This window comes from Pleurodeles waltl, chromosome 11 (genome assembly GCF_031143425.1).
Source record: "Pleurodeles waltl isolate 20211129_DDA chromosome 11, aPleWal1.hap1.20221129, whole genome shotgun sequence".
Taxonomy (NCBI): Eukaryota; Metazoa; Chordata; class Amphibia; order Caudata; family Salamandridae; genus Pleurodeles; species Pleurodeles waltl.
In genome coordinates, this window is record NC_090450.1 from 684,288,973 (window position 1) to 684,301,609 (window position 12,637).

Consider the following 12,637-nt stretch of genomic DNA (forward strand, 5'->3'; position numbering starts at 1 on the left):
CATACATTATTTATTAAATAGGACCATGGCCGTGCACCTTACACTCTCATCTTCATGATGTTTGGGGATCAAGCAGACCACCCTGGCCAGATGGAATACACCGTGCTTCTCACACTGCTATACTATACATGGAACCGACCAACCATATGGGGTCTAAGAACACCTCACCAAAGCTAAGCAACTGAAGCGGCAATCTCCAAGCATTTATGTATTAGAGTAATTAGAATGAGAGAGCCTAATAAATTGGATGCTCCGCAGACACCACTCTATTCAGCCTTCCTCTCTTCGCAGTGCACTATTCAGCCAGGAAGTTCTGCGAAACCTGTTTATCTAGGCCCAAGCAGCCTGATGCTGCTTATTCTTCCTCATCTGTATTCTTTGTGCAGTGGAATTGACTGGTTGAGGATGGGTGAGAGCAGGCTGTAAGAGCAAGACAAAACAGCCTTCTTGACTCCTACGATAACTTTGTTACTGCTAATCTTTAATCTATCTTCCATTATCAGTGCTCTTCCATCGAAGGCTCGGCTACTGGTCAAATTTTCATACATGGATTGCCAACTTTTTTTACCTGAATGGAACTAGAGAGACTGCACATCCATACAGTTTCATAGTTGCCTGCATAAGACTTCAGGGGCATCACTTTCAGTAGAGATGCAGTGGCACAGGGACCCAGTGATGTGGTGAGTCCATTGCCCACCTATGATGTATGTCATTTACTGTGCAAACAGGAAGCAAGGAGTCTACTTTTTTGCTTGCATCTTAGTTATGCCCCTATGTTTGATACATGGGGCCATATTTATGACCTGGTTTGCAGCGCTCTTGCATCGCGCAATGTGGTGCAAGAGTGACACAAACCTTGAGTCAGATTTTTGAGCCACTTTGTTTGGTTTTGAATGCCTTAAAAAATCTTGTGTAATGCAACGTAGCACAAATTTCTGCATTGCATTACTCTGTGCCAGGGAGGCATTCCATGGGCATTATGTGGGTGTTTTCAGGCAACTCCCATGGTTTTTGACATATTTTCAGATTTACCAAACCATGTAAACCTGGGAATGCACCAAAAACATATGCCTCCCCAGAAGAGACGTGAAAGGAGAAATATCTTTATTTCTCCTTATTTGTTCCTCTTTCTATGTGTGCTGCATTCAGCAGCACACATAGAGGAAAAACCTCTCAGGATTGTTTTTATGCAGGAAGGTGGCCCTTCCTGCACAACAAAAATGCTGCCTACAACACAGGCACCCTTGCACCATGGTGCAAGGTTTCTTGCATTGCCTCTAGGTTGCCAAAATGGCACCAGCACGAGGAAAAAGGACAGGATTGCACCGTATTGGATAAATACAGTGCATTCCTGCCCTTTCCCTGTCACGCAGTGCAAGGTGACTTGCTGTACTGCACTGCACTGCACTGCACTGCGTGACTTGGCCATAAATAAGTTCTTTGGTGTGCAAAACTGTATTAATCAGCTATTGAAGCAGTTTGACACCCTGCCACTAGATGGTACAATACAAGGGCATGTGTATAAGTGGTGCAGTCTGTGCAGTGGCACCACGGCCCAGAGGCAATAGAGGGCCTAATTAGGACTTTTTAGCTTTACATCCCCATACATAACCCAAGACAACAAATGGCAGAAGGCAACAAAAAATAGAAGTCCATATACCTCCCACACCTGTCACGGAGCATGTGACCGTCACTCACTCAGTTGTTTAATCAGTTTTCTGGAATACGTTGTTGAAAGTTTAGAGGCTGCTTTGTAGGTCATTTACAGTGTCAAGATTCAAACTGTAGCAGTCAATACCTTTCCACAGAGAGCAGGTCATTGCAATACTTATACATGTCCAGTTGCAAGTGCAGGACAGGTGGCTATCACAGTGGTACAGCTCCTGTCACAGTAAGTTGGACAGGCACCTTCTATGGTGATTCAGGTCTTGTCATAATGTGCATGTCATTATTCAGACACCGCCCCAAAAGAATTATGCATATGTATGCATGTGGTATTTGTATAGCATGAACCAAGCCAAAATGCAGCAAAGTGCTGTAGAGGGTCAAAGGCAAGCATAAAGTCAACAAGTGACAGAAGAGGTAGCTGGTTATTAAATACTAAACTTGATATCACTATTCCCACAAGGCTATTGACTCACCTGTGTGCAGACCACTTGAAGCATGAAGCTTTTGTTATGGTCTTCAGGTCACTGAAGGCAAATATGTATCCAAATGCTACTAGGTATCTGACAGCGAGTGGTTGAACGTTAAGATGGCTGGTTCAGTTTATGCTTACGGGGTTGAGGAGTGATGCTGATGGTGGCCGATAGCTTTATTGCATGATACAAGGAGATGAATGCAGCCCATTGTCCTTGCATCAGGACCCTCAACAACATTACTATGCTAGAGGTAAAGTATCATTACCCTAATACCAACACCCATGATACTGGGGTGATTTTACAATTTCCGTGTGGCAAAATTGTCCCAGGTCCATGCAATTATAAGTAAAACGACATTGAATTGAGAATTACCGCATGAGGATGATCTTTCCAGCAATCGAACAACACGGAGTCTACTCTTACCTGCGGTAGGGTGGAGTGGGGGGGCAGTTGTTTTTTTTCCAGTGAGAAGCATACAGTGATTCTTATTGTAGGAAAACAAAAAAAGTGAGACTTGGCTGCTGCTGCAACCAAACCCTCAGGCAACTTTTCAAGACAGAAAAATCAGGTGAGGTTCTTCTACACTGGGAAGATCTGGATGTAGAAAAACCTAACCACTAATAAAGCAAGAAAGTCCTTCTAGTTCTGTGTGACCTATGATCAGCCCCTCGAAGTTGATACAGAACCTTGGACTTTGTAACACAGTAACAATAAAGTTAGCTTGATATTTATCTCTTAAAGGGAATAAAATGTAAGACATTACAACGCCTGTGTGACTTCAACAATAGTTCTATGTAGGGAACAAACACCAACTGTTGTTTCTCAGTGTATCCATTAAAAGGTTGCATTAATAGTGATTTGGTCAGTTGCATCCAACATCTGAAATAAAGAGAATTGCAGTAACCCACTTTCTCCAGACACACATATGGCAACAGATCTGTGATGTTCTATGTGCCTCTCTTGGAAAACAGTGCACCTGCCGCACGCTGTCATCTATATTTCTCTTTCATTGTATAACATTAAAGACAATGTGACACCTTTGAAATTTTCCATATATTTTTTCCAACAAATGAAATAAAAAACATTGCGATAACTGTTTGATGTCCCCACTGTACCGACTCCACCCCCCACCCCACCCCCGTGACAAACATGTCCGTTCATCTGTCCAGCTACCCCAAATACCAAAACACTGGAACCTCGTCCAGGTGTCCTCGTCAGCATCTGAAATAAAATAAAATGTTGCAATAATGTTGTGCTCACGTCCAGCCTTCACTACACAGACATTACAAAAATGAAAAGTGGCCATCATCTGGGGAATATGTGTGGTTCACTAAGGTGGAACCAGGAAATGGAAGTTCTAATCTGGACCTGCCCACTGAGCTAAATTGTGTGACCCAGGAAAATGCACACTTGGCCTGATTTACAAGTAGGTGGTAATGACAAACCTGCAGATTCCTGGTAGGTAGTTGTAGTAAAGTGGAATTACCACTAACGCCAAAGGCAGGATTAGCATTTTTGCTGGGAATCAGATTTACCACCCACATCTAAGAACGGCCATAATTTCCTTACACTTTAGCACCCTTGTATGCTGACATTGGACCATCTTCACAACGCTTTTTTCGTGAGGAAGTGTCAATTAATATGTATTGGACTGTGCTTAATTTGTTGAAAAAAATAAAAAAACAAGTGCAGAAGTCCAATTTCTTCCTAAAAGACCGATGCTGCCAATCTGATAGGATGCCAAATACCCGTCGTCTAGTCTTGATTCCGCCCCATCCCGCTTTTTCCCACCATCTTCAACATCCTATTTATCTCAGTTCTTTTCATCCCTGCTTTCTCCCTTTGTCACTGTGATCTTATCTTTCCCTTCCGTTTTTTTCCTTTCTCTCTCTTTCTATGGCTCAAAATCTAAAGTGGAAATATAAATTCTCGTCTCCAAAACCAGTGCCACTGCCCACCACCTGCAACCACCGGAACAAATACAGCATTAGCTGTGACTTACACTTAAGTTTAGACTAAGACAACTACTAACAGAGAAAGCTTTGTAAAAACTGTTCATTAGGAGCAGTTGGAAATTAACTAATCATCAAAATTGAAATACAAGTAAGTTAATATCTAGATATAATAAAAAATACATTGCAATGTGTGTACATGCGCAAATCACTCCCAGCACAACAAATAAATAAGGGCAGAGGCTGTGTAATGTTAACCTTCCATCTGAACAACCAGTAGAAAATCCATACCTTTAACTTAAACCCACATTGGCCCTGATTAAGAGTGGGTTGACGTTTTCCAACAGGGGTCTGAATTATGAGCTGGTAGTATTTACCACATCCGGTAATTACCAGGAGCGGTAAATATCTCACACTTCTTTATATTTTGGCAGGACAAACCTGCTGAAATGTAACTGGGGAAAAGTGTACAATATTTACCGTACCATGGGGATTTCAGTGCGGTAAGCATCTTATTCCTCAGGAACTCGTGATAAGTGCTATTTATGAAACCCAAGAAATAACGTATATGGTATTGTTACTTAGCTGGTGCGATAAAAAGCACCTGAATTCCAACAAACTAGGATTCGGGGGGTAATGTGCTCAATATCTTTTCCATTTTACATTCTGTCCATTTTTTGTCCACATTACATAAAATGAAACAACAGGTGTTTGATCAGGCGGCAACAAAAATAACCAGAAAAAAGATTTGTCGCAAAGAGGTTTGCTTATACTCCAGGGCATAGACTTTTCTTTAAGAAGATCACAGACTTTCGCTCTGGGCGCTCATGCGGACTGGCCAGTGGGCAACATGTCTTTGTGGTCACTCGTGTGGGGGTATGTGACCACTGCAGGGGAATGGACAGACTCCAACTTAGCCGAGGGCAGTTGGTCACACAGTCTCAGCTCCAGGTTCTCTGCGCTCAGATGGCAGGCCGGCCCCCGACCTTCTTTGCGAGTGACATAGGTTGATGGGCCCACTTTGGGTCTCTCTGACAGTTGGCTCTCCCTCTTCTCCACTGTCTCTGGGTTCCGAAGGCTGCAGAAGAGGATAGCCACAAAGCTCTTCTTGAAGTTCTCATTCATGAATGTGTACACCACAGGGTTGTTAAAAGAGTTAAAAAATCCAACTGCTTGCACGATGGCAATGATCATTTTGATGGTTACGTCATCGTACTCTTCTTCCAAGTTATCTGGAGAATTAATAAAGATAACAGTAATATTAGAGGGGACCCATCACTTCAACTTGTCTGTCCATTTATTGATCAGCCGAGTAGCAAAGACTTTCCAGCTCTAACATTTAATAAACTACATTTCCAAATTGGTCAGTATCACAGCACATGCACTGATATACTACACTCACAGCTACTTATAGATGTCTAGATGCTGATATATAAATGACCTAGCCAAAAAGAACCATGTTTTCAGATGAAATATAGTACATTGTGCCCATTTTTCCCAGCAGAACTTTGATTGTAAAATGTGAACAGCCATTAATATCTATTGATATCTATTTCTGTGCGAAGGGTCGGACTTTCTTTCACAAGTCTATTCAATTATATACTTCTATGGTGTCGTCCGAGATGTATTTGGAAATGGTAGGGGTAATTCTGTCTTGTGTGAGCTAAACATAAGCTTCATGTATGTTAACCAGGATTTGAGTTCAATAAGGGAGAAGCTTAGAGTTTTGAAGGAAGGAGATAAAGCAGTGGATCTTGTGATATAAACATGTGTTGCATCATTCTGTTTCCCAGAGGCAGTGTAAGTTGAAACTTAAAAGGGCGTAGAAGGAGTCTTCAGTGACCCAAATGGTACATTTGTAAGGAGAAATAGAGAGGTAGCAGCTTTAATGCACTGAATTATGTCTGTCAAACTGGACAAGAACCACCTGAGCACCGTTCCTTCAGTGACCATTCTCTTTTGTTGAGAGCGTCGTGGTCTACAGCACTGAAGAATGCCACTGAGACTAACCGAACCAAGAGGTGTGAGTTTTCTTCATTATGTATCAATAATAAGTCTGAAGGGAAGGATTTCAACCAGAATCTGGATTAGAATTCACGTAGAACATATTTTGTATAGGTATAGCCTTCTGGTTGGCTGGCTACATATATCTAAGACTAGGTTGGAAATCACCAAGAAGTTATTATTTTGTGTAGTCTTCTGTCTTGATGGCTCACATCCTTCCACAATCTTGCTGAGGATGACCCTTTCAACTTTTATTTTTTGCACAACTATGGACCGACCCCAACCGATCGACAACCTTTGACCTCTGTTGGCCCTTTCACACTGTGTGAATCCTCAGTCGGTGACCCAGGCATTCTCTCCAGTTCTTACAACACATGGCTCTCAGATGTTTTCAACACCATTGCAACATGTCAAGCAATCCACACCCTTTTCACCAAGCCCACCCCTACCAGGTACACAGAGGGACTGCATAACATTAAACTGGAAAAAGTTAGAATGTCTTTGGCATATATCATATTTTGCTGAAGCAAAGATCATGTACATCCCTGCTCTTGAAACTTAAAACAAGGACATTCGAGTATCTCGTAGACTTTTATCATTCATCTAGAATTTCAACAGAATTTTCTCCACTGTTAAAAGCTTTCTTTAGCCTACATCACTTAGAAACACTATTACCCCTTCTCAGAAGCTCTGCAATGATCTTTCCTCTTTTGTCTATGATAAGATTACTGCAATTTAAGCCAGTTTTACAGTACAGCCTTATATAGGCTCTTTCAACTGAGTTCTTCATAACCTGAGTTTCTGTTCAGAGCTCGTCCAATCCTGAGTTTCACCCTATATCGACCAGTTCTCTTGCTTCCCTCCTCTCCTGTGGTAAGCCTGGCTCCTCATCCGACCCCAGACACTCTTGCAACAAGAGCCTCACTCTTGAGGGTCACTGGTCCAGTACCAGCCAAAACATGTAATTCCTCTGATACAGTGTCTTCTACCTGGAAGCACACCGCTATCATCCCACTGCTGAAGAAACCTTCGGCCAACTCTCCGGACCTCAAGAATTACCGTCCCATCTCAGTAATACCCTACTCTTTGAAAACCTTGAACAAGCAAGGCAATAAAAAAGCTTCTGCTTACCTAGAGTGCAACTATCTTCTTGGTGTCTCACAAGCTGGCTTTCTCCTGGACCACAACACCAAGATTGCTGTTTCACCAGCTAATGCAGGGTTGGCTTTAGGGTGGTGCGACTGATGCGGTCGCACTGGGTGCTGACCTGGAAGGGAGGGGGGCACTGACCTTGTTGGGTGGGGGTGCTATGTTTAGCAATAATTTACAGTTTAAAAGCATCTGCTTCAGAGTTCCTTGTGCATCCACCTTTCAGGCAACAATACAAATGTCAAGACAACTCCTGTAATTAATGTTTCTGCTAGAGAGAGAGATATCAGAGTGTTGTCTAGTGGCAGAGTTGACTGGCGGTAAAGTAGCACAAAGGGTTAATATGCCTGCTGCAAAGAACTGATCTCTATTTTATGTGGATAGCTGAATGAATTCGTAAAGTTAGCCTTTACCAGTGCTTTAAAAAAAAAAAATGTATTAAATGTATGTGAGAGAGAGGCTATGGAGAGATGAGGGGCACTTTTGCCAGGTGATAGTTAGTGAATCCAAGGAGAAGGTCATGGGGGGGGTAGCACCAAAAAAGATTCTCACACCAGATGCTACCTGCGCAAAAGCCGGCCGTGAGCTACAGAGTATCTACGACAAACTTTGGATCACAGCGGCCATGGAGCTCTGGTCCTATCAGCCACCTTTGATGCTGCATCTCGTTCCTTGCTGATCATGAAACTGCATGAGCTAGGTATTTGTTTAAAAGCTTTTAGCTGGCTAGCTTCCTTAGCGCATTCCCTCAATCCTTTGCTATCCTTTTTCCAGTTTGCAGCCACTCCCATCTCCTAAAGGATCCGGTAAGATTCCTCTTTCAGCCCAACACCATCCAATCTATGTGTACACCGCTGGCATCATTAATATGATCTTTTGGCTTCAATATTGGGCACAGCATTAGGCTTCTGTTTTTAATTATTCTTTATTTATTTTATTGCAATTGCAACACATTTATCAAATGGTTGGGTCATACCTTTCTGTGGTAAAAACGCAGTTAATCCACCTGCCTCTTTGTTTAAGAATAATTTATTTATTGTCATCCTGAGCCACCCTGCCCAGCATTAGGCTATATAAGGAAAGGGAGAATGGGTAGTCATGGAAACCATCTTGCTCAAGAGAAACCTTAATGGTTTCTAGTAGAGGTGTGAAGACCTCTGCAATTTTCTTTGTCAGCAATGGAAGTACTGGGTCCGGTGGGAGTTTAGATGGCTTATTGTTAGCAATACTGTTCCCTGAGGTATCAGTAGTGAGGAGTGTGAAGGGGGCTCATGAATATATGGGATCTTTTTTGATGAGCATAACTTTGTGTTTATGAACATGTATTGTATGCATGGCTGTGTGATTTCTGATTGACAAGGTCCTGTTGGCTAAGTGGTGACCTAAGTTATTGCACTTTAATTCATTTTAGGTAATTGTCGTGAGCTGGAACAACTTGGTCTGGCAATGCTAGAATTGAAGGTGCATAGGGCCACATGTACGAAGGCATTTTGCCTTTCCTAACAGTGCATATTGCAATTTCGGGCAGCTAGGAAATGCAAATTGCCATTTTGATATGTATGAAAGGCATTTGCGGTGGTGTAAAATGTGATTTCTATCATGTAGAAGTCACATTTTGGGACTCCCTAAATAGGAAATTGAAAATAGTGGTTTCCAAATAGCACATCGCTAACACTATGCACAAAGGATTTCCTAATTGCAAAGAGACACAAAACGGCCATTTAGGAAATGCAAATACCATCAATCTGTATCAGGTGGTAACCAGGTGCAAACTGTAAAATGCATCAAGCTCTTTCAGAATGATGGCTCTGTATGTCTTGGCAAAGAAGAAGAGGATTTTGACTGGCAAGCACAGAAGAGGACAGGACAGGATATTTAGGGTGAGGGTCTCCTTGTTAGAACAGACTGAGGAGGAGTTGTATGAGAAGTACAGACTCAGTAGTGAGGTCATTCTGTAATTAATTGGCGAGTTACAAACTCAGCTACAGGCCATTAATACTCAGAAGCAAATCAGTCCAATCACATGTGCAGGTGTGGTGTTGTTTACACCTTTTAGCTTCTGGCAGTTACACGGAAGTCATAGCAGTGGCAGGCAGAGTGTCACAAAGTGTATTTTTCAGATTCTTTCACAGGTTTTTTACATCACTGTTAGCACATTAAACCAATAACTATCTTTTCCAAATACCTCCAAAATTTGCTACAGACTAAATTAATGTTTTAATGGGTGGCACACTACCCCAATGTAATTGGCTGTGTTGATGGCACACATATTGCCACCCTCAGCAAATGAATATATCTATAGAAATAGGAAAGGCTCACACTTACTGAATGTACAGGTAGTGTATGCATCCTAACAGACCTTATGGCCAGGTTCCCAGACAGCGGACATGACTCCTTCACGGTCCGTCACAGTGGAATACATAACCAACTGTCTCAGGGTGAATTTGGTGATGACTTTATACTTGGTAAGAGAATTGCTGACTTAATACAGTGGGCAGAATGTTTTGTGTGATATGACCTAACGGTTTATCCTTCTCATGCTCTTAAAGGAGACAGCACATATGCCTGGCGCCCTTGGATAATGACATCATACAACCAGAAGTGGAAGGCAGTACAACATGGCACATAAGACAACACAGTCAATCACCAAGAGTACCTTTGGCATACTGAAGGCCAGATTCTAATACCTCCACAAAACCGGTGGAGCACTTGTTTACAGACCTGAGACATGTTGTAAAATAAATGCCACATGTGGCATTCTACACAACATCGCCATGAGGAAGGGTCTGCACAACATCAGCATTGAGCTTGAATCTGACTCAGATGAGGAACTACCACTACTACAGGTTCAGCAGAATGGAACACATGCAGCAGAGGGTTGTGCCCCACACACAGAGATCACCAGCAACTATTTTGGAGGTAAGAATGAGTACCACATCTAAGAAATAGACATCACACATGAGGGTAATGCAACGTATCACTCATTAATCTTATTAATCAACTCTTTCCATAGAGGATGTACTATTGCGTCCACAAAGCAACAAAGTATGAAAAAGCAAACAAGCAAAGAAAAAAAAGTAGCCTCATTACACTGAGTGTTCACTGGATTCACGTTTTCCAACCTCTGAGGTTGGTTGCCTTCTCTGCAAGGCTGGTCCTTGGAAGAGGGGACATGTCAGGTCCTGATGTGTTTCGGCATGTAAACCTGGTACAGCATCCTTCTTGCACAGATGTTGCACTGATGCTAGAGCCGTCTTCACTCTCAGGTGGTGGCAAAATGTTGGGGACAGACAGATTGTGTGTCTGTATGTTTTCAAGGGCTGTGGTTACTTGTACTAGCCCAAAAGCGTGCCATGTGCTGCCTTTGCCTGCGTCTTTGCAGACATTGCTCCTTCTTCATGGAAGCAATCCAATGGTCTTGTCTATTCTGCAATTGCTTTGCAAATGCCTATTAACAGTCTTAATTTGTTTGGCTTGCAGGCGCTGTACTGAGATGATGGATTTCTCCAGGGCACCAAACAAAGGAGAACTGTCTACTATGTCATCTGACATATTGTCATTATGGACTGTGGCTGGTTTGACTCTACGGTGTCTGTATGTATCCTCCACACAATTGTAATTGTATCCTTGCTGTTCCATATTTTGCTCTTCTGGCCCTCCGGAACAGTGAAAGATGACTTCCCAATTTGCTGGTCCATATGTGTCACACATTCTTCAGTTAGCACTTCTAACTCATTTTCTGAGAATTTGACTTTGCACTTCCTGCTGCCAGAATCCTTGTCCCCATCATCCTTGGACATGGTTTAATTCAGGAATAGGTATTCCACTGCCACTGGTGAGAAAGGTGCACACATTCCTTCCAGCATCTTCCTAGGCTTCTGGGTTGTGGCCACACCCTGTATTTCTTAAGTTCCTGGTCTGACATCATCATTCTGTATCCAGAATGCAACTTTTCCTAAATTGAGATTTCTTATTTGGAAAACGCAATTTTGCAATTACCAAAATAGCGATTTCCTAATTGTGATTGCGATTTAGTAGAAATCGCTGTTAGTGTAATACACTCCTAGGTACATATCATTTTGCGATTCCTTAATAGTGATTTCTACATATTCGCTATTTGGAAATCGCAAAGCCTTTGTTTCGTATGTATGGCCCCTAGTTCTTTCACAGAACAGAAGGAGGGACCAGAGTTGCTGAGGCCAGACTCCCCTACCTTTCAGGCCTCCCGCTTTCAACGAGTTACAGTTGCTGCCAGGCCGTGCATGTTGATGTGCACCTGCTGTTCTCTGAGACAAGTGGCATCAAGAGGTGCGAAGCCTACAAACACCATAGGGCTGTTTTATTAGCATTATTCTGTCCTACTGGTGCAGAATATTGCCCTGTAACAATCCTAATCTTTGGCTCCAGCCAATAAATCTTGAAAGAGCTTTTAATAGGCAGTGGTAGGCTGTAGGTGTACTTTAAATGCTTCTAAGAGGAAGGACCTGATTTAGATCTCAGCGGAGAGGTTACTTCATTTCAATGGTGATGGACATCCCATCCACTGAAATCTAAATACCATAAAAAACAATGGTACTGAGATTTCGGCAGACAGGATATCAGTCACTTTTGTGATGGAGTAGCCCCTCTGCCGTGATCGAAATCAGGCCCTAATATTTTACCAAATTAGTATCAGACTACCATATACATCAAAGACTATACATTTTTTACTTTGTACAGTGATACATTTAGGGTTAGCCTTTTAGAAATATCCACAAGAATGTTTAATGTTTATTTCACTTCATGCCAATTTAGGAAATTGGCAGACCTTTCCTGTGGTCACTGATGGGTTTAGGGAAAAAGATGTAACTTGGATATTTGCAAAATGAGCATAGTTCACAGAAACTACCTGTAAAGATCATACTTACATTTGTAACCTCATAATATATGTAATTATGGTCTGTGCAGGCAGTTTCTGTGAACTAGGCCCGCTAGTGTCATTGGTGGAATCCTTTGGATACAAAATAATTTCTTAAGCTGATGACACCCAGATGCTCTTTGCCTTTGAAGAAGCCCTCTTCTCGGTGGATAAGTCTTTCAAAGATTGCATGCAGGCACTTTTCGGATGCATAGTAGCCTGCTGAAATGGAATTCTGAGAAAACAGATATTTTGGCTCTCACACCATCAAATGGTGGGAAGTAGCCCGGCCTTCTGCTGTTCCGGCCCCTCCTCTTCCATCTTCGGTGATAAAAAAGATTTAAGAGTTATATTTGCTTATCTCCTCTCCTGGCAAACACAGATTTCTGCAGTGGTTGATACCTGTTTTGGGTCGCTTCAGTCCGTAAAGAAATTTTTTAATTTGCTACTTACACAGTGTAAGAAGACAGTGGTCCATGCACTGGTGACCTCTT

General features: G+C 42.3%; 1 protein-coding gene across 1 annotated transcript in view; it reads right to left on the reverse strand.

Moving 5' to 3' along the window:
• Positions 1–3,183: 3,183 nt before the first annotated feature.
• Positions 3,184–12,637, reverse strand: part of LOC138266661 (pyroglutamylated RF-amide peptide receptor-like) — a 1,190,446-nt gene continuing 1,180,992 nt past the window's right edge. Inside the window, exon 6 of the mRNA XM_069215467.1 lies at positions 3,184–5,325. Within this exon, the coding sequence (XP_069071568.1) occupies positions 4,919–5,325 (407 nt within the window). The 3' untranslated portion in view covers positions 3,184–4,918. The remainder of the gene's footprint in view (positions 5,326–12,637) is intronic.